We start from the raw sequence: 21,931 nt of genomic DNA on the forward strand, positions 1-21,931 counted from the left end.
GCATTAAATGCATAACTCATCCCTTCCCACTGCAATTAACATCCGAACATCACACTCATTTCCATTTTAATGACTTCCCAACAATACGCCACCTTTGATGATAAGGCAACATAATGTCAACTTCATTCTGGGCTGGTAGGGAATGTGTAATGAACTTAACGTGATCATTAGTGCTGTTAATTATCTGCGTAATGCGAGGACACAGATATGATTATGGAAACGGCATTGGCTGATGAAATAATTCTTTGGAAGGCTTGCAGTGAGACTGCCTATCAGTCACTATGTTTCCATTCAATACCTACAGAAGGCTTTGGGCTTGCTTTTATGAGGCTGAACTGAACTGTACAGTAATGTTAATATCGGAGACGGGACGGGAAAGCCACGCTCAGCACACTGTAGTGCGGAATTAATGTGGATCCCCGGACACATCTCTCACTTGCCAAATAAAGGCCATGAGTTGATGACCCAGAAATTAATTATTGTCTCACTCATTTCTTTGTGAGGCTCGGTGCAAAGTAGCTGAACGTTCTGACGACACGTGAATTAGTTTGGAAGAAAATCTCGGAGCGCCTCAGAGTGACGTGATTCAACAAAGTGCGTGGAAATGTTCTCTCTTGCTTCTTCTCATGTGGAAAAAACAATTCATCACCCTGTGATAGCCTGTCAGATACTGATATGATAAAGAACAACGTGAAATGAATAATGTTTTCATCAAATTGCTACCACTATAATTGCCAACCCAATTTCAGTGGCGGGCAGGAGACGTGCACAAAGACACACACGTACACTTTCCAGGGCTGGGGCAAACACAGACGCGGTAATTTCATGCCTGTGTGCTTGAGTAATATGTCCCTGCACCCTGCTCCAGATGGCTCAACGTCTTAAGCGTTGTGGGGGAACTAATGATGTGGACCACGTGTTTCGGGGGAAAAACAACAATAAACGCGTCTTTAACCTTCAGCGGCAAACAGTGTGTTGCGGCGAATGTTCTTGTGAACGGGCCGAGCAGATATCAATTACTATGCCCACTCAGGGGCAATCAACTGTGATCTTCCAAATCCATTTTAAGAAATAATAAAAACACTCCCACAGGGCTGGATGGCCCACAGCACAAATAGAGCAGCGAGTGACTTTGGAATGCGTCTCGGTTGGTTTTATTAATGAGGGGATGCGAGTGCGTACCTCCACTGTCACCGTCTCCTTGTCCTGCTTTCCCATAGCGGAGCGTACTGCACTGCTGATGATATCAAACTTCTTCAAAGGGTTGCTGGCCATCGCTTGCTTATGGTATTCTGTGGGGGAATTAAACAAATGTGAAACGCACATAAAGTGCAAATTTCAAAAAGGTTGGCGGCCCTTGACATGCTGTATGTTTTAATATGGCCATCATATCCAATTACATAATAATAAATCATATTGCATGGAATCATAATTTATTTTATTCATATTATTAGTATCATGGAGGCATATTTGCTTTTAATTGTAGCATAACCAATAGCACGAATTGAGCTGTGTTCAAATATATTATAATTGATCATATTGTATAAGGATCCAAATGATTTCATAGTTGTATGTATGTATGTATGTATGTATGTATGTATGTATGTATGACGGATCTTTATTACATGGGATCTTATTTTGTTTTATCAAGTTTTACTCTATCACATGTTACATTGTTTCCTAAACATAATCTAATGAGGCATCGCATGAGCTGACCTGAGTGCAGCAGCCAGGCTTTGTGCGCAATCTCTTCCCACAGTGGGCTGATGTCTTTCATATTCACAGGTGCCTTCTGAGCAGTGTGGTTGACGGAGATCTCAATTTTATACGCTGCTTCTAGAGTGTGCCGTCGCTCTGTCATCACCTTGGACCAGCAGGCCTTTGCTAAGGACACCAGCTCTTTGTCATCTGAAACCAATGCAGATTTTTTCCTAAACTCTTTCAAGCATACAAAAGTGTTTTGAATATACAGTATCAACAAATGGTTAAGTGGGGGATTTCATACCAGTGGAATATTCTGCCCCAGATTCTATGTCCACTTCATGCTGTGTTTTGGTGGGATAAAGGTTGCCTGAAACTTTTTGGGATCCACACATAAAACCTTCCGGGTAACTCCAGGAGAGAGAAAAAGTGAGGAAATCACGTTTCAGTTTCAAATTGATGGTTACAATGCAAATATGAGTTAGCCATTACCTGCCAGAGCCGATCAATAGCAGACAATGAAGAAGGCACGTAATAAAGTTCACATTTGAATTGTATGTTGCCAAGAGAACATCCCAGCGATTATTGATTGTTTGGAATGTCTTAACCATGCCCTCCAACTGGGCTCTGGAATGGCGTGGTTGGGAAAGGAAGTAGAGCACGGCCTTATTTGTGCAGGAGTAGAGAGCTGACACTGTCTTTTCCTTGTGAGTTTGTCCTCTTTCCAGACCCTAATGTAGAAAGAAATAATACTGCTTAGAATTAAATATCAGTGTCATCTATATCTGCATACATTTTTATATTTAGTAAACTAATCGTGAGAATAAATAATGTTTTATTTTTTGATAATGTAATTTATTTTTTCCAGTGTTCTTAATAGAAGCAAAATCAGAAACTGACCATTTTTCCTTTTTTCATAAAAAATCATAACAGGAGAAGCTTCCCTGGCAAATAAAATGTAACATGAATGCCTTGTGCAATTGAATTATGTAGACAGATTGTCAGATCAAATCGATTAAACAGAAATCTAAGCATGTCAAACACAGCATGACATTTTTTTGTAGAAAGAACATGAGCATACTATGTGCGTGTGGGCTCATCTCACCACTACAATCTGGTCTGTGAGGAAGTTGACTAAATTCTCAGAGGCCCCCAGGAAAGTTCCATTGTAAAGTGCCTGCACCAGAACTTTACTGAAGAGCACCACATTACCCATCAATGTGCACATCTGGTCTGCAAGTCCCTGCCCTTTGGACCCGAAATAATGTACAGTATTACAATACTGAATTAAATACAAATAAGTGAATTAACAGGTACATTTAGGAAATACAAATAATCGACATGTTACCTCGTGATATAAGGTGGGTGTAATTTTCTTTATCATTGCCGAGCATATAGATGATGTCCATCATGAACTTCAGCAGCTCAGTCTGGAAACTCTGCCTCTGCTCCAACGATGCACCATCTGGGCAGAACTATAATATTTATGATTATTATTATTTTATTTTAGAGCTTCCTGCAACATGAGACTGGAAAACACTCAGCACAGCCATTCTGCTTTTATTTGTTCTTCTAAGTACAATCATTCCATCATTAGTGCCATTGCTCTGCCATGGTAATTCTGTAACTAAGCAAATAGTGGCACCTTCTGGAGAAAAGATAGTTTTGCAAGCTCAACCTGCAAAAAGTGTGCACGTTGATATTTGAGTGGGATGTATGAATGAAGAGCTTGCAGTTTTATCATTTACGTGCTCACTTACCTCCACCAGAAACACTAGGGGATGTGTGTTGCTGTTGCAAGACACATTGAGAAGACTGTCCATCAGCAGAATACGCATAAAGTTACACACTGGCTTGCTGGGTGACTGCATCATGAGTTCATCCTCACATTTGGTTATTCTAGTCTCATGGTCACCCTGGAAAAAAAATACAACCATCAGTCAAAAGGAAGTGGGTAGAAATCTCACGAAAAAAAATTTAAGGCACAAACCTCTGCACCGAACCAGGGGAACATGACAGTAACAAGCGCGTGGAGGAACTCTATGGATACCCACAGTGGGTCTCGGGGTCGAAGGTTATGCAGAAGGCAGAAGAACTGCATCACGCTTGACAGCAGCTGCAACTTCCATGATGCATCAGTGCCTGGTTGGTGCTTCATTCAAAAGACAGGCTGTCATTGATTTGGCGTAAAATGTAATTCACAAGTTACAAACAGTTGAGCCTATTTCATGTTTTTACTTGCTTGATGACGATTTTGACCAATTCAAGCAGTAATGTTGCAGCTTCCACACAGAGTTTTGGGGCAGGACTATCGGCTTGGCTGTCGATCAATGACTGGAAGGAGTCATCCAAGTTCACCTGGAGATTACAAGTGGCACAATTTAGATGTCATAAATAAATATGACCATTTTATATCATGCCATTCATTGATTCATGGGTGATCCTGAGAGTTGGTGTAGCTGTACATTGAAAACTTTTCACCAGTCAATGGCAGGTAGGGTTGAGACGAACAATTATTTACAAATTCAGAATGAGCAATTTAGAGTATTCGAAAAAACTTACATGCGTCTTTTACCTTTCTATTATAACTTCCCATGTATAGCAGTTCAAGAAAAAATACTCACTTCTCTGTCTGTAGAATGGCTGACCCTCCTTCCCAGAAGCAGAGCACCCAGAGCTTCATAGACCTGCGGCAGCTGAAAGTGTCTGACCAGAAGACCTCGAAGAATATCAAAACCAGGGCATGCAGCACTGGAACATTCATATGACCAAGCGTGAGCACGAAGGTTGTCTGGGGGGGGGGGGGGGGGGGGGGTTAAGCAGAAACAAAAAAAGATAAATTACTCTTCAGTCACACATTTGCATGACCACTTGTCTGAGTTGTCTACAATATGCCAGCCATGCCTAAAAAGCTGTTAAAATGGCAAACTCGGGGCTGATGTACTCGTGCAAAGAGGAAAAAAAACTAAGGAGGTGTACAAAGTTGTTGAGGGAAAAAAAACCTTCTGAAAGGTCATTTAATTTATTTCAACGCTATGCTCTTGCCCACATTCCTACAGAAACAAAACCTCATTATTAACTATTGTGTACCTATAAGAGCAAAGGGCTGCTCCATGCCATCGAAGAGACTTCCAACAACCACCGCCTCCCTGAAGCTGCTCTGCTGCGTCGGGCAGGACAGGAAGCGTGTGAGCAAGATGAGACCCAGTTTCACAGTGGAAGCGTGAAGTTGCGGCTTCAGGAAGAACAGAAACCAATCGCTGCCCAGGACATCATAGACAGCATTCTGTTGACTTAAACAGAATAACACAGCACAAGTTCAAAGTTTCTTCCATGACCTAATAGCAAATCTGATGACTTCCTATTGTGGCTTCCAAAGCAGTAAGTCATGCAACCTACTCTTTGATTAGAGGGCTGTCTGAGCCAAGGATGTCACAAAGAACAAGCAACAGCTGGTTGCGGATCCAGATGAGGCTGGCGGGAGCAGAATTTTGAACTAAGAAAACAAAAATTAGATGTGTGGGGTCATCAATCATAATAATACAAGTCAGAAGGTGTCTTTCATGAACACATTGTCATGTGTTACTTTTTGTTTCTTGGGAAAGATCACAGTCAGGCGTGCCATGATTCTCAACCTCATTATGAAGAGGAGGGAGTGTGTAGATGAGGAAGAGTCCAATCCTGGCAAAATACACAAACAATTTTCACGCACACTGGCCACTATTCATAATAGATTGGCATGTATTTTGCGGCCATTTGATGTGGGATTTTCTCACTTATGAAAACATCAACAAACTTTATGCACATGTTCTTTGACCTTTGCTCCGAAATGTTTCTACTAACATTAAATACGCAGGCATAATCTAGTGATCGAATACAACAGTTATTATCCAAATAAATGAATATAAATATTTTAATCTTGGTCAATTTTCTTTCGCAATACTAATGTAGCTAAAATAAAATATGTGCTTAAAATTGCATTCGATATACATTACAATTATATACAACATATAATCCTACACAAAACGTAAACAACTACTGCCATTTTAGATCTAAATTTTAAAAACATCCAGCCAGCATGTGTTCAGGTACTACCTGCTTATATCCAAAGGAGTGAAGTGAGCTTTCAGGAGGCAGGTGATGACACAAGCAACAAGCTTGACTTTTTGACAAGTCACAGATGGGTGACACAGCTCAAAGAGCAGATATGGTACAACGCCCATTTTGTGCATGACCACTGCAATCCTGCTCTCCTTGCTGAGGACACACACACACAATGTCCGTCATAATCAGTTTTCTTGACAACCAACCTTGTTCAATTCATTGCGTGTTCTTCTCTCACGCTGACGGTAAACCTATTTCTCATAGACTTTCCCATGATACACAAGCATGGAATTAATGATAGGCTTCTGAAAAATGTTGACAACGAAGAAGATAAAGTTTGCTGTCTATCCCAAACAAGAGTCTCTTTATGTCAGTGTCAAGTAGTTGCATAACTTGTTGTCATGTGAGCAAATAACAGATTGGATTAAATCTGTGTTGCTTGGTAACATGCCGAGTGATCACGAGAACTACCTTGGGGACTTCAAGATCTCAGCAAAGTGGTTCAGGACTGAGAGATCCAGATTTTCCGACGTGTTCTTCCACACCTGACAACATGAGATATTGGATGTTAGATACGTATTCCTTACACCTTACTGGTTACTGTTTTTGAATGGTTACCTCCAGGTCCAATAGCAGAGCCTGGAAAGCAGCTGGGTTCTGCAGATAGTCCGAACCACAGCTCAACTCCATGGAGCTCGAGAGGTACAGAATCAACTGAAAAGTTCTGTGGCTGACCAAAGTTTTCTTCATTTTTAGCAAGAAAGCAAGCAGCTGCATAGAGTAAAATTATATGTAAAAAAAAAAAAAAGACATTTTAAATGTTGCTATTTTAGTGAATTGGAACCGACCTTGTAACCGCAGATGCGGTTCATTTCCTGCTGCATGGCAGAATTTGTTTCCAGAACGGAGAGAAGGACCTTAACCGCTGCGTACAGGGAGGTGTCGTCTGCCGCCATTGCGATTAGACTGAGGACAACTGAAGGCCCACCCACGTACAAAAACGCATCAGCGGCACTTCTGGGGACGAACGTGCGGACACCTACAATAAAAAGATTTCAAATGCACTTTACATTACACGTATATTGTGTGCATTACTCACCAAAATGCCCAATCAGTGCTGCTCCTATAGTTCGTGCGGTGCCACTCAGGTGTTGACTGATGTTATGAGCCAAGAACACTGGAGTGGACTGATCTCTCGAGGTTATCCCAAGCTGGAATTATATAAATGATTTTTTAGAATGTAGCTAAAAAGCAAATGGATATCAAAAAGGTCTGGCCGCACCTCTTTAGCAATCAATCTGCAGTCCACCTCATTGTAGTTCTCTCTGATGCGCACAACATTTGTTAATGTGGAAACTGATGGGTTGATGCCAAATGTAATTCTTTCCTCAGGAACTATCCAGAGAGGGGAAGACTCCACTTCTGGATCTGGGAATAAGTGAGAGATATAAAAGCAAGTAAACAAACTAATAGAAGCAAAAAAAAAGGCTTGAGCCTATCGAGTGTCACGAGTCAAAAATGTAAGCAAATAAAATAAACGAGTTTGAATATGGCACATTCCCAAAAAAGAAAACAAAAATAAATGGTAATCTTGTTTTGTCTTAACGAATTTAGCCTTTGACTACCACAACTTAGTTTTTGTGAAAAATATTCAGATTCACATGCTTCATGCTATTATAAGTATCTAATCAGACCAAAATTCTTGACAAAACTATAAATAAGTCACATTTTTTCACAGTATGAAGTTAATCAAGAAACAGATCCAACTGACAACATTGTCATGCACTTGCCTTTGTTGCACAAAGCCAGAAAGTTGCCCAGATAGGCAGTGCCTTGAGAGTATATGATGCCTGCTAGCTCAGGGCTCAAAGCCTTCTCAAAAAGGTAAGACGGTCCAATACGCCATACCAGAGCGGCATGGTCTTTCCAAAAAGCGTGCGTCCCAATTAATGCATACACATCAATAACAGCAGTGGGGTCCATGGAGACACACTTGCCAGGAAAGGGCTGAATATATTTCATCTGATTGAGAAGATACATTAGATTGAATTCACATTAGTTCATGTCAGCTCTCAACATCAATTTTTTTTCTCAGGTCCTCACACCTTTCCAGTTCCTACTACTTTGCCATTGAAATAGGCGGAAGCCATGCAACTCTTCTTTACATCTTTGGCCATGACGACAACAAGATGATGCCACTGACCCGGGACCAGTAAACTGGAGCAACGGAACCTCAGCGAGGTGGGCAAAGAGGTTGGGGTGCTCACCTCTGACTCCATCATATCTGTTTTTCAATAATAAGAAAGATATTCAAACAAGAGATATTACATCGAGAAAATGATTAGCTTAATAGTTTTTTGATAGTTTAATGGAGATGTTGTGTGAAGTATATGTTCCAAAAGATCCAAATCCATCTACTTCTTACCCAAGTAAGTAAAAGCTTCCTCTTCCGTGGAAAGAACCAGACAGCCATCATAGGCCGAGAAGGAGACAGACAAACAAATGTACTGCTGCTCTGTCCGCGACATGTGCCGAACAACTGTTAGTAGTCGAATTGGTTGGGAATCACACGCTGAGCTAAACCTGTTGATCTGAAACCAGCAGGAATAGGAAAGCCCAGCTGTGGGAGGGAAACCCCGGCAGTCTGACAAAACGGAGACAAAGCGATGATAAGACATCTTGGTTCGATTTAGTAATGAACATTTGGACCCTTACCTCCTCCTATTCCACCAGTTGAGATAGAATCGGCTGTCACTCCCTTCACTGTTGCCAATGAAGGCAGGAAAAGGCAACTGTAAAAAGACAACCAAGAAGTAGAAGAAGTTAATTGATTAATCTGATTTGATGGCGCCAAGTGCTATCAATTGGCAGGTTATGACTCACCCATAGCCGCTCTCGGTCATGTCAAACTCCACAAAGGCCGGCGTGGCGGACAGCCGATGTGGCCGAAAGTTGCGCGGTGATGTCATGGATACCAGACTGATGATCTGGTGGGCAGGAATGGCGGAACCAGCAAAAGATTTGCTGTCCGTAGACTGTAACAGGCTGAAGGTCCGCTTTAGTGGCTTAGATGAGCACCCTGTTATTATGTCGGTCTTTGTGTTGAGATCTGGAATTAAATAAAAAAAATTCTAGTTACTTTAATTTAAAGTTTGAGTTCTCCCAGATCATATTTGACACTACTTATGAAATTTGTTGACAATATGGAATTTTAGTCGCCACACTTTAACTGAGACATAGTATGTTTTTTTGTTTTGGTTAGCAAAGGAGTTTAACTGGGCAGGTGGGTGAAGTCAATTTGTCCTATTGAAAAATATATATATCACAAAACTACAGCACCAGCTACTTCTCCTGTTCCGGGCCAGTCTGGTTTTGATGGCACACCAGCTTTGGTTGCCAAACTCATAAGAGGGTCTGCTAAACACAGAAATTTCCTGAAAAGATCAGAAACAAACTGATCAGATAATCTCAAATGTTGAGAGAAAGTAAAAAAACATTATTTCAGGCATAACAACCTGAATTCTAAAGGTGTGATGGCCTGGGAGGAGAGCTTCTCGAAGATCCGCGTAACAGTTTGATGCAACGGATCCTTTGGATTGAGCAGCATGCTGTGACAGTGAGTCAAGAGTGTTGAGAGAAGCCCCCCCTCGCACATGATCTGACGATTCCGCTCCGATTTGACCGCTGACTGAATGTGGTTTGCCACTGCAAGCTGGATCTCCATTGAAAGCTGAGGAAACAACAGAGGAAATAAGTCTAGACCTCCAAGGCCTTATGACATCATGATTAAACAACTACCTCTATGTCCTCGGGCGTAAAGATGAACGGAAGGAGAGTCATGATGACTCGAATAGCTCCGGGGTGAAGAATAACATGATCGTAAGTGAACCTACTGTAAGGCAAAGAGGAAATCTTGTTAACCCACATTAAATCTTCTTGCAACAACTTGTTTGAGGCATGTGAGTGAAAAGAAGCACCTCGACTGGGATTCTAAATTTGATATGCTGGTTCCTGTGGTTCTACAAGATCCCTGGAGGTCCTCCACCGACTGCTGGATTGGTCCAACGAGGATCGGTGGTGACACTGAATGCATCCCTTCATGCACTGGCGTTCCATTTAGTTTCTTTCGGTCCGCATCGCACAGATTTGGGCCAAAATCCAAATCAAGAGGAGAGTAGAGGCCTGTTGCAAAGTGATCAAGATAGGAAAGGAGCCTGATGCAAGTCCGAAGAGTGATGGAAAGTTTGACGGATGGGAGGGAGTGACATGAGGGCGCCTCTTCTGCTAACTCAACAAACTGATAGAAGCTTCTTCCAGGAGGCCGGTGGTCTTCTGCAGTCTTGATAAAGCATCCCTCGTCCGCCTCCCACCTGCTCCTCTCCGAGTTGAAGCAGCCCAGCTGGAGAAGAGCCTCAGCCAGCTTCTCGTAAAAGCCGCCAGTCTGAAAAAAGTGCCCGTTCACCGCGTGCAGATGTACGGCAGAGGCCAGGATATGGAGGGCGAGAAGGAGGAGGTCGAGCGATGGTTGATGACCGACGGATCGCCACACTTCTCCTCGGGGAGGGTCAGCCAGGGCACCTTCCATATCGAGCACGAGCGAGAGCAGTCCAGCGAAGCCGCCGGCCCGTCGAAAAGCGTCCAGGCTATTTGGGCTCTCCAGCACGTTCAACATAGACTGACAAAGACATTTGACAAAAAGGTGAGCGGATGGATAAATATTTTGCTCGGCAGAAAAGACAGAAAGCTTTCAAAAACAAGCTGGAGTCAATTAAAACAATGTGATGAAAAATAGATGAAAGCTATAGATATATCATAAATCATTTCTGGTAATAGTTTTTGGAGGTCAACTAAATCACATTAGCGTTATTCAATTTGGAGAGCTAATCCATCAGGTAGGTAAAGTGTGAGGCACAACGCGGGGGCAAATGCGATTAAGTGAAACCGGAGTAATCACAATGGCTCGGAACACTTGGCAACCCGGGTCAGAGCCAATCTGATTGCCACCTGATTTAACCACGTTAGCACAAACAGCACACAAGTACAAAAATCACACACCGCCCGACACGTACACAATATCTGCAAGTAAGAGCCTCTCTCATTGCCATCTATAAAAATCAGACATATACAGTAGGTGTGTAACCTTGTTAAGCCTAATCAGATCTCGGGCCCATTCACCGATCCGAAAGCAACACCGCAGTAGGATTGCGACTGGGCTAATCAAATCGGTCCAGCGTTAACAGCTAAACCTTGTTTAGCAAATCAATCTGCTTTGGTGATAATGTAATCAACATCCCACATGTAAAGAAAATAAATTCACTTGCTAATTATATTTTAAGTGCGTTACAATTTGTTATGATTTGATGCGAGATGAAGACTTCAAGCTGAGAGGCGAGTACCTGTAACAGGTCTCGCTTCAAAGCCAGTTCTTGTTGTGTGGAGGAACAGAGGGCTCCTATGGCGGTGCTCATGAACTCCTCCGGGTTCAGCTCGGCGAGATGCTCCAAAATGCACAGAGCGGGACCTCGATAATGAGCTTCATCCAGGAAGAGCTTTATGTAAGGAAGCATACCGAGCTCTCGCACTGACACTGAAACATAAGCAAATAATTAGGCTCATTTAAAAATGATCTAATAATGTAGTGAAGTAAAACTGTAATCCATATTTGATCCTATTTCTATTCTGCTTACCATATTTTCCGCACTATAAGGCGCACCTAAAAACCTCCAATTTTCTCAAAAGCCAACAGTGCGCCTTATAATCCGGTGCGCCTTATATAGGGACAAAGTTTTAAAATGGGCCATTCATTGAAGGTGCGCCTTATAACTCGGTGCGCCTTATAGTGCGGAAAATACGGTAATCTTTTTGGAGTTGAAGGAAGTTGCAGCCTTCACTAAATTACTTTAAAAAGTAATTCAAATCCATTTTAAATAAACACAGTGACGTTTCCTACCTGTGTTTTTGATTGAGCGCAGAGTAAGAGCGGACACAACTTGCAGCATACAAGTCGTCAGCAACTTGTCGCAATCTTCTACGCATGGCAGCTGCTCTGCATCTACGGAGTAGATTTGTATTTCAGAGTTGACATTTGATGTCAAAATGACTCATAATGACATGATGCAGTGAATCATTGTTGAAGGAATTGCTCAACATCACTCGTGCAATGCTGGCTGTAAAGTGCACTCAAATGAAGGGTGAGTCACATGTGATGTCTCCTACCTAATTGAGACGTAGAGACGATTCCAGCCTTCCGGATTATTTTTGCTCTCCTGCGAAGCTCCCCGAGCAGTAACTCCAAGAGGCCCCCGTCGCTTAGCACTTCTGCCAGCATGCCACTGTGCACCGTCATCCTACACAGGAGATCAACATCATGATTTTAAAATATGAGTCAGTTTTTATTATTATATTTTGAATTGCAATGAATCTAATCCTCCTTAGCAAATACATTTTGGCATGTAGAGTGAATATTTTGAAATTATGGAGTTCCTTGCAAAGATCAGATAAAAAGGATTGAGGACATGTCCATATGCTATGTAACCATTATTTGATTGTCTCATTACATTTCTCTTTATTTATTCCAAAGTAGCGCTGCTTACTTGTGAAAACTTGTAAGAGTCGCCACTCCAAACTCTGCTCCCACCACTTGTGCAGCGAGTGACCCTGACCAGCTCTGCTTCAAGATGGCCAGCAGTATGCACAATGCCTCATGGGGAATGTAGTTAAGCTTGAAGATGACCTGGAGGAGACCCAGCGTTGGATCAGTACTATCAAAAACATGCATTCAGTACTATGTGAGACCGACTGTACCATTTCGAGCATTGAGAAGAACATCGTTTGGACTGCTGGCGGTTTGCGGCACACGCATGCGGCCACTTGGGCCATCGTCTGGGTGGTCCACTCCAACAAGAAGAAATTGGCTTTGTCTCTCTCCCAAATCATTTGTACCGTTCTTAAGATTTGACAGCACAGCAATGAATCCTCAGATTGCAGCAAGGTTGCCTGCAGCAGATAGAAGGCAGGCATGTTCTTTACTGATGAACCTGAAATAAAAAGTTGAGAGTCAAGAAAACAAAATGCATCTGTAGTAAATTATGTCATTTTTATTTCAATGAGGAGCTGAGCAAGGTTAATATAGTCAAAATATTAAATGAATAAAATTCCTGGAAGATTTTCTGTGGCAAGGTCAATTGAATAGAGGAAACACACCAAATTAGGTTGCACATAAACAGATAGATTGAAAACAAAAACTATAACATGTATGAATACAACAAATAATCTGCCTTGATATAGTTTGTCTGCCCCCTTGTCAAAATATGAACATGGAAGGGAATATATTAGGCCAGAAAACACCCTGGCGTGTGTTATGGATAAATAAAAAGCTGCTTAGTAATAGAATTCATGTTCACGCTTAAGTTAAATTGCATCAAAACCAAATAAGATCAACACAAGACTTCATGATCCCTGTGTGGGAATGAGAGCTTCTGCTTCATGTGATGGATGGCTGCTCAGTGCGAGTGTGCACATGTGTGTTTATTATAGTCGTCGCATTTCGGAGTCTTCCGCTGGTGTGTGTGCATCCATGATAAATGGCTGCTTGTTGTAGGCCAGTGGTGAATAGATGTGGGGCATCCTAACATGGTTAAAAGGGAAGCCGCCACTTCATCATCCCAGACATAATCACCTCAGCTTCCTGTTAAGCGGAGGGACACTGCTTGCCACAGCGGGGTGCAGGTGGGGGCAGTGTGGAGTCAAGGTGGGCCGTTGCAACAGAGGAATCGAGTGAACAATCGAAATGACGGCTTTGAGCTTGGAAGTTGGAACACGACAAAGTAGGATGAGCGGTTAGGTTGTGGGTTACCTTTGTTGAGGGGCGGCACAAATTTAAAGCCTGGAGGCTGAGGGTGGCTGACACAAAGAGCCACTTTGAGTTCTGTTTTGCCGAGCAGGGTGAAGGAGGCAATGAGCGCCAGCAGTTCCTCCACATAGTGGAACTGATCCTCCGAGATACTTCCTTCGCAACTTTTGTGGAATGATAGGCGAGAGGAAATAAGAAGAGTGAAGGGTTGAAAATCACAATAAAATGAGATTGCATTGACTATGTTGGTGCTTTGCTAAAATAATTTCAACATGAGCCAAAATATATGATCATCATCTCACCGTTTAAGAATGTTTTGGAGGGCCTTGTAGCCATTGTGAGTTTCAAACTCAATGAAGAGCGCTGGATTGAGAAGATATGTGTCTGGAATGAAGCTGAACACAGCCACGGCCACCTCAGCTAACAGCGGGCCAGCCGCCTCTGAATTGATATGTAACAGATTCTGGATGCATATGCGAATGCTGTTCTTTGCTGAAAAGAAGGACAATTCGATTTTTGTAGGATTAATTATTGAAAAAAAATTAAAGCAAGAATAAATACTTTGCCAAGTGTACACTAAATCCAAATGTTGGCTCACCAAGTAGGTTGGGAACAGTGTTGCTCGTAGCTACAGCCGAAACCACCTTAAGGACGCGGGAGGCCTGATGCCTCCACGAGACGCTGGTCTGGTCCCAAAGTGATGTGAGGCCGATGATAAGGCACTGAAGCTCCTGGGTCTCTACCAGTCGCTCCACGTTGACTGGCTGCCTACATAGTTGGAGGAGAACCTACAAAAGATGCAAGGGTTTGAGGGACGTGAGGAAGTCAGGCACACTATCTAGTGTCAGATGGAAGAATAAAGTCATATTTACCTGTGTTAGAGGCTCCTGAAAGCTCTCTTTTGTGGTTAAGTCCTCCTTGGGTGGGATGCACACGAGCAAGTACAAACATTTGACAAGAACAGCAGGAAGTTCTGGATTTATAGATGACACCTACCAACATAAATGTTAAGAAACGTCAAGAGTTGTGTCAAAAAGAAAGATAGTTGAAAGATTGTTTAGGTGGGTGTATTTTAGGTTCAATTAAAAAAAAAAAAAAAAGTTGTCGGTATTAGATGACATGAGCAGAGCAAGGAACTAGAAAAACTCACCGAGCTATCAGCAGTTAACAGCAGGAGAGATTTTAGCAGCAGCCATCCTGAACAGATTGTGTGTTCGTCTTCTTTCTGGAAGAATCGCACAACTTCCTCACGGGCATTTTCTGGGAACACAAAAGATTGTATGATTAGTACGCAAGCATATTCATTTAGAAAAGAAACTTCAAATAAATGTAAGGCAATAGTTGTTGTATTTATAAAGAGCTTACCCAATAAAAGAAAACGTTTTGAGATTTAGTAATTCTCTAGAAATGTTATAGTTTTTCACAATAGTTACAAAAGTCATTTTTTGCGCAGTTTATTGTCAATTCAACAATAATGTGATAAACCTCTCTTAATTGAACCACAATGTGTCAATATATTTATCAATATAATGTAACAATAAACCGAGACATTTAAATAAAGCATTGAGTAGAAGAACCACAGCTCATAGAAAAAAGCAGAAGTAAAGAGTGAGATAGAAAGTCCGGAAAATCATGACATTATTATGAGGGACTGTTTTGTGTCAGGGGTCTTTACCTGCTGGCCTTTCCGTAAGCCTGTTGTGGATGTTATGGATGAAGGCATCAGTGGTGAGCGCTGCAAGTCCCTTTAAGTCCACCCCTTCGAGCCCTTCACCTTCCTCACATACCTTCAATCAAGTGAAGACAGCTCATTAGAATATTGATTACACACACAACAGATAATTTATGGAATTAATTAGATGGAAGCTTTCCCCGCCCTCACTGAACAAGAAGCTGTCAAACAAAGGTGCTTTAGTCGGAGGTGGTATATTATAAGTCACCAACTGGCACTATGTTCTCTTTCACTTCCATAAGAGGATATCGTATTTCACTGAGTGAGCTGTTATGTAAATCCTCGAATGCTGGTCATGAGGTTTAAATCAGGCACGCACACATGCAAAGTAACACGGAATGATTATAAGTAAAGACTCAAATAAGTCCCAATGCACTTGGAAATATAATAATAATAATAATAACTATTATTATTATTATTATCAAATAAAATAACGGACCATCACTGGTATGGTTCTGAAGTCTTATTATTATTATTATTATGTAAAATATAGAACTGGCCATCACTGGTATGGTTCTGAAGTCTCACAAAATGTGTTTAAGGTGTGAACTCAAAATTGTTCAATGGAATTTGCTTGACTGTGAATGTTCCACTGTATTCATCATCACACTTATTAATTCCAAATCAAACGTGGGATTTTTGAATTCCATGTGACAATAAAACAAAGAGCAGAGACCTGTTGTTCCAAGGGCTGAGTGATGGGATTGGCGAAAGGCCAAACATCTGATTGTCACCTCATATTATCTGCATTGATTCGAGAACACTGTCTTGTTACTTTAACCTTTGCTGATAAGTCTTGAAATGTTCTTATCCATTAAGAATTCCCGAATACACTCTCCATGTTGACAAATATTTAGTGAAAAGGCAATGGAGGCAAGAGCTTTGATACCTGTATGTAGAGAGGCAGGACTCTGACTAGATGGTCATGGTTCTTTTCTGAAAGGGCCACATCATCTTTGCAGTCCAGATTTGAGAATTGGTAAATGTCAAGTTGATGCAGTTGATCACGTAGTAAATCAGAGACCCGAGGGTCCCGACAAGGGACGACCGCTTTCTTCACATCCAACTCGGCAGAAACTGATAGCTCCCCTGAAGCACTCAGCTCGCCTGTTTCTTTATTGACCCTGTCACCCTTTACGCCGGCATCCTGGGGAGGAACACAAAGACAACATTCAGAAATCTACAACATCATCTAGTTATGACAACACACACCATTTTCCAATAAAAATGTGCTGAGGGGGAAAAACTATCACTCAGGAGACTAAAACCACTAGCAGTCAAATACCACCTAAAATGTTCATTCATTAAGATCAGCATGAAAACAAAATGACCAGAAATGTCAACTTTGTTGACTCAACCCCACAAATTCTCTAACAATAGTGAAGTTACTCAAAACTTTTGCTCTAGCTCCATTTTGCCTTGGTTTTCTTCCATTTGTGATTAATCTACAATGAATTCCACATGATTTTCCAAAGATAGAAATCCAAGTAGCAAACACAATTATTGCAGTCAGCTTTCAAATGAACAACAGGAAATGATTGGATTGAAATTCATGGTAAAAACAAAGAAGTTGAATCAAATCATTCTGAGCCTTTTCTATTAACAGGCATGTGATTTACAAAGAAGGAAGTGGTGGACTGTACAGCTCAAATGAGTCCAAATCAAACTTCTTACCGGCATTTCATTGAAACATACACAATGACAGAATGTACAACACAAGTTCCTACCTGTGTTTGTGTGAGAGCCATGTGTGACTTAACAGGTAACTGTGAAAGTGACTTGTAGGAGTCCAGCTGAATTCCTACTGTGTCCACATTTCCATGTCAGCAGCATAGGCAAGCAGAGACCTGCTAAAACATGACTGAAGCGCACTCCACTGTGCTGTGCTGTGCTGTGCTGTGTGCCTGCTCTCACTAATCTGCAACAAGTAGAATGAACTTTGAACATTGGCTGGTTCAGGTCATGTGCCTCCTGACTACCCCAGAGAAGCAGAAGTGAAAAAGTATTGTTGGGTCAATTGGATTGGGCCCTCCCACCACAGCTCAGTAGTCTCTTGTGCTTTTTATAGATCTGGCTGCCATGATATGACTCAGTGTGACAGCAACTCACGAGAAAGCAAGTGAGGCCTTCAATTAAAAATACATTTGAATTACAACCAAGGCTGCATGGTGGTTGAATGGTTTGCACCTCCACCTTACAGTTCATGTGACAAGTACTCATGCTTACATGGGTTTTCTCCAGGTAGGCCAGTTTTCTCCCACATTCCAAAAACATTCTCCTTGGGTTAGTTGAGGACTATAAATTGCCCCTAAATGTGATTGTGGATTTTTTTGTTGCTATTTACAAAAATATTGAATCATTCAACGAGACAAATGAATACAAATTCAACTTAAATTTAATTAATTCATTATTGAAGGAATTATTGACAATCGAGCCATCATTGCAACATATATTAATGATTTTGACGAAATAACCACAACAATCCTGCGGTGAAAGTGAAGGACGCAAAACAAATAAACAGTGTCATCTAGTGGGCAAGTACAATATTGCAACTATTGCAACTCACAACTATCAGATTACGCAAAAAAGAAGAATAAAGAATTTTGAACGTGCACGGTGCACAATTTCAAAATGTTGCTCCATTAGTGTTGATCTAAGATTAGAACAGAAGGTGACGTCAAGACAAAACATAGATCATGAACAATTATAGCCAGAGGGTGCACATTTTTACGAATGAATTTAGACTACAGTTTTTTTCCGGAACTTAATACATGCAAAGTAAGTCAAAAATTAAATAACATTGATTCTCTGCACTGGCGGCTAGTAAATTACTAAAACCAACACAAATATTGTGTCAAATTATAGATTTGAAAAAAAGCATTCCTCTATAAAACAACAAAAGAACGTATTTAGTACCACGTCCCTTTCCTGTTTCACTTATGACATCTCTGGTCATGTGGTATGCTTCAACCAATGATTTGCCTGAGGCGTGGTCCGTTACTGACAAGCAGTTGACTGTTGCGTCTCGTCGTCGCGGAATGTTTATTTTTAGGGTTTGCATGAAAAATATAAAGACGCAATTCGTCTTAGAAGCTAATTTAATGTGATCACTTCCGGAGAAGTAGGAATATAAGGCAGATCTGCTCATGTGAAGACACAACAATGCATCTGATGGGTTCCCTGGGTAACGAGGGCATTTTTGACTTCACACAAACGGGAAACATTGAGCAGTGCAAAGTCATTATTCAGAATGACTGCTCAGTCCTTTCACTAAAAGGTAAGCACAAAACAAATACAATTCATAAGTTTTGCTATGTGTAATGGCAATGGATGGCTTTATCTTTGTGAAAATATGTATCTTTTTCTTGTAATCAGAATTTACTATGATAAAAGTTATTACAAGTTTCAGGTATTTTCTTTTGAAAACATTTGCATGGTTGTAAAAATGTAAAATATCCATCCATTTTATATAGTATGAGTATGATATCGGTATAATAACATATGCACACATTTCATCTATATATATATATATATATTTTTTACCTTCATCCAGGCTGGGGTGGTTTCACTCCACTGCACTACGCTGCCCTTCATGGTCACCGTTCCCTTGTTGACCTTTTCCTCAGCAACGGGGCAGACCCCAACTTGACATGCAATGCAGGACAGTCAGCTTTTCATTTTGCATGCAGGTATTTGAAGACTCTAATCTGTAGTTATTTTATTTGGGAAGAACTGCCCATCTTGTAATAGATGATTGACTCCTGGTAGGCAAGGAAACATTGACATCATTCATAAAATGATCAAGTATGGAGCTGATCTGCGTGCCGTAGATCTACAAGGAAAATCTTCTCTTCATCATGCCGTGACAGGGGGCAGTGTGTGAGTGAAGTCACCAAAACAAGATCATAATTGATCATAATTCAGACATGCATTGACTATGATGTACATTTTACAGTGTTGCAGTGCACTATTTGTGGGAGACAGAAATGTTCCGTTTCACAGACACAGACATGCACCAGGTGACCCCCCTTCACTTGGCAGCCACAACGGGCAACGCCGATATGATCCAATACCTTCTGAGAGACCAGGTACCACATAAAAAAGGGAATGTGTAAATCGCTGTATAAATCAATTTGCCATGTACACAGCGTTGTGCCGTGGATGCTGTCGACCAAAAGGGGGCGACGGCACTTCACGTTGCAGCAGAACGAGGCTGCGTGGAGGTATGTTGGACCCTGCTGCAAAAAGCTGGATGCAGGATCCTTCATGAGAAAAACATCAATGGCTTCACACCACTAGACCTCACCAAACAGGGGAAAACATTTAGGTGAATAATACAATTAATTTAAGATGATGCCTTCACTGCACACATGGCTGTGCTTTTATTTTGCAGGCATCAACAACTCACCAAACTACTGAGCCAGTACATGAATGTGCCAATTCACCACAAGCCCAAAGAATCTCACGGTAGATATCACCTGTAATGTTTAGATACGGTTTTGCACAACAGACGCAATTCTGAGACATATACATTCACTTGTGTGTGTGTTTTGCTTGTGTCCCCTTAATGCCAGTTATGTACTACTGGACACTGTTTTTTCCAAGCCTGAGTGGAGCCACCATTCTTCTAGTAGCTGCCATGATGGGGGGTTATGGTGGTCTCCTTTGTTGCTTAGTTTTCCCCTGGCTGGCCTTAAACATCTTCACTCAGTCCCACCGTATGGCCACTTATCAAAGGTTTGAACAATGTGGCATGTTTTAAGTATGTGTTATATTTCCAACACATTTTATAGCACGTTGGATCTCTTTGTTCAGATTGCAGATATCTTCTTTCCAGGTTACCCAACCCCATTTACCTGGGAACCCTCATCGCCGGCATGCTCCATTCCTTTTTCTGCTTTTACGGGAAAATAGCACCTAATATCCTAAAATGATCTGCTACATATGGATAAGTCTACGCTTTTTAGGTAAATACCTCAAGTGTTATCCTTAACCTAATGTAATGTGTGTGGACGAACGGTGCCCTGGTCCAGGTGTCGACGGTCCACCTCTGCTTTGTCCTCGGTTTGTTCTGTAAGGTTCTGACTCAAGACCCTGGGACACTGGACGAAGCAAACGGTGATCCTCGGTTCTCCTGCATCGCTGACCTAGTAGAGACGAACCAGAGCATTCATAGGTTCTGTCCCTACTGTGAGGTAAGACGTACTGGACATGGGTCAATAGTGGACAAAAATGATCACCTCCTGGGTCTCCCTTCATCTACAGTTGTTCCAGCCCGACTACACGAAGCACTGCAAGCTCTGTGATGTGTGCGTTCAAGACTACGACCACCACTGCCTTATTCTTAACCGGTGCATCGGACGAGCTAACCACCGCCTCTTCCTCTTCTTTATCCTCTCCATGGTCATGGGGCACTTGTTGTTTGTTGCCACGGCAACAAGCTACCTGTACAACAAGATGTCAGCCAGCAGTTTGTCATCGTGGCTCACGTTCCTGGGGGTTGAGTTCTGGGTCACAGTGATGACGGTTATGAACGCCATAACACTCTTGTGGGAGTTGTGGCTGCTGACAGAGCAGTTTTGTGCCATCGCCATAGCAACAACTACTTACTTCAGACACTGTAAAGATGTCAGGCAAAGGTCACTTGGACAGCGCTGTGTGGTAGTGCTGACGTTTCTGCTTGAGGGACGGCGGCTGGGGTATGGACCTACAAAAGATGACAAAGTCATGATGGACATTTAAAACTGTCACACCTTAAATTGTTTACTAATCATTGTCCAATAGGATCCCTCCAGACTGCAGGCAAGTGTGACACAAGTCAGATATTTTTTTATCCATATGTGTATATGATCTGGATCAGATTTTTTTTTATTTTTTATATGAATGGCTCAATTTGGATTTTCTTTTTTTGCCCAAATCTGAGCTGGATCTTTTTAAAATGTAGTCATAGATCAGCTTCCAATCAGATTTTTTGCAGTGCGACCTCAATCTGAATGAAGAGGTCGCATGTATCTGACCCAAACATCATCAAAAGCTCAGTAGGGGCGCTTGGAGGGCAAGATATACAGATACATATATGAATGGACTAACAGTGCTACTCACTGTCACAAGAAGCCACCAGCAGTCATTTTACGCTGCCACCTTGCCTAATCATTTTCAGCCAACAGCAAGTGGAAAAATGCGCGCCCTGGAATAAATAAAAGCGGGTGGATTTTTGTATATATATAATATAATATTTGGATTTCACAAACTCTGTATTATTCAGGATGCAGTGTTTAGACTAGTGGTTTGTCTCGTGAAAAAATGACTCGACTTCCCCTTTATATTGGAAGGTCCCCTGTGGTAAATTTTACATTAAATAAAATAAAAAATAAAAAATAGGTGTGGCACGAGACTTTTAAGAATCAAAGTTTTTTTTTCTGGTCTTACTTCTGTGATAGTTGACTTTAGAATTTTTGGAAAGTCTCTTGCTTTTAGCTCTCATTATTTTTACATTAACAACTGAATAGGAAACATACAGTAAGTGTGTATTAAAAAAATCA

The 21,931-nt window shown here is 41.5% G+C and overlaps 2 protein-coding genes across 4 annotated transcripts in view; one reads left to right on the forward strand and one right to left on the reverse strand.

The window, feature by feature from the left end:
* The window catches only part of wdfy4 (WDFY family member 4), a 33,824-nt gene extending 16,493 nt beyond the window's left edge, over positions 1-17,331 (reverse strand). The window contains exons 1-41 of one of the 3 annotated variants that reach the window (XM_061284982.1): positions 17,117-17,331; positions 16,279-16,536; positions 15,333-15,444; positions 14,808-14,917; positions 14,530-14,649; positions 14,256-14,445; positions 13,960-14,149; positions 13,661-13,821; positions 12,610-12,842; positions 12,399-12,538; positions 12,022-12,152; positions 11,756-11,857; positions 11,202-11,392; positions 9,783-10,480; positions 9,604-9,694; positions 9,321-9,535; positions 9,145-9,239; positions 8,689-8,914; positions 8,521-8,597; positions 8,231-8,449; positions 7,911-8,089; positions 7,596-7,827; positions 7,088-7,233; positions 6,905-7,016; positions 6,654-6,844; positions 6,424-6,576; positions 6,277-6,350; positions 5,797-5,958; positions 5,288-5,382; positions 5,101-5,197; positions 4,792-4,994; positions 4,326-4,492; positions 3,940-4,059; positions 3,692-3,853; positions 3,462-3,617; positions 3,049-3,176; positions 2,807-2,957; positions 2,194-2,432; positions 2,006-2,112; positions 1,717-1,908; positions 1,183-1,292 (exon numbers count right to left, since the gene is read on the reverse strand). In XM_061284982.1, coding sequence (XP_061140966.1) covers positions 1,183-1,292; positions 1,717-1,908; positions 2,006-2,112; positions 2,194-2,432; positions 2,807-2,957; positions 3,049-3,176; positions 3,462-3,617; positions 3,692-3,853; positions 3,940-4,059; positions 4,326-4,492; positions 4,792-4,994; positions 5,101-5,197; positions 5,288-5,382; positions 5,797-5,958; positions 6,277-6,350; positions 6,424-6,576; positions 6,654-6,844; positions 6,905-7,016; positions 7,088-7,233; positions 7,596-7,827; positions 7,911-8,089; positions 8,231-8,449; positions 8,521-8,597; positions 8,689-8,914; positions 9,145-9,239; positions 9,321-9,535; positions 9,604-9,694; positions 9,783-10,480; positions 11,202-11,392; positions 11,756-11,857; positions 12,022-12,152; positions 12,399-12,538; positions 12,610-12,842; positions 13,661-13,821; positions 13,960-14,149; positions 14,256-14,445; positions 14,530-14,649; positions 14,808-14,917; positions 15,333-15,444; positions 16,279-16,536; positions 17,117-17,137 — 6,756 coding nt within the window. In that variant the 5' untranslated portion in view covers positions 17,138-17,331. Of the gene's footprint in view, positions 1-1,182; positions 1,293-1,716; positions 1,909-2,005; positions 2,113-2,193; positions 2,433-2,806; positions 2,958-3,048; positions 3,177-3,461; positions 3,618-3,691; positions 3,854-3,939; positions 4,060-4,325; positions 4,493-4,791; positions 4,995-5,100; positions 5,198-5,287; positions 5,383-5,796; positions 5,959-6,276; positions 6,351-6,423; positions 6,577-6,653; positions 6,845-6,904; positions 7,017-7,087; positions 7,234-7,595; positions 7,828-7,910; positions 8,090-8,230; positions 8,450-8,520; positions 8,598-8,688; positions 8,915-9,144; positions 9,240-9,320; positions 9,536-9,603; positions 9,698-9,782; positions 10,481-11,201; positions 11,393-11,755; positions 11,858-12,021; positions 12,153-12,398; positions 12,539-12,609; positions 12,843-13,660; positions 13,822-13,959; positions 14,150-14,255; positions 14,446-14,529; positions 14,650-14,807; positions 14,918-15,332; positions 15,445-16,278; positions 16,537-17,116 lie in introns of all 3 variants that reach the window. The other 2 variants (XM_061284983.1, XM_061284981.1) reach the window with 2 other exon arrangements.
* A 1,021-nt stretch (positions 17,332-18,352) lies between these two features.
* si:ch211-223a10.1 (uncharacterized) lies at positions 18,353-21,783 on the forward strand. The gene is made up of 10 exons (XM_061284639.1): positions 18,353-18,666; positions 18,943-19,078; positions 19,158-19,268; positions 19,345-19,477; positions 19,538-19,716; positions 19,783-19,856; positions 19,964-20,126; positions 20,227-20,309; positions 20,394-20,584; positions 20,655-21,783. The coding sequence occupies exons 1-10, from the start codon at positions 18,552-18,554 to the stop codon at positions 21,129-21,131; spliced, it is 1,662 nt and encodes a 553-aa protein (XP_061140623.1). The 5' UTR covers positions 18,353-18,551; the 3' UTR covers positions 21,132-21,783.
* The last annotated feature ends 148 nt before the right edge of the window (positions 21,784-21,931 follow it).

Source organism: Syngnathus typhle, linkage group LG8 (genome assembly GCF_033458585.1).
Source record: "Syngnathus typhle isolate RoL2023-S1 ecotype Sweden linkage group LG8, RoL_Styp_1.0, whole genome shotgun sequence".
Lineage (NCBI taxonomy): Eukaryota > Metazoa > Chordata > Actinopteri > Syngnathiformes > Syngnathidae > Syngnathus > Syngnathus typhle.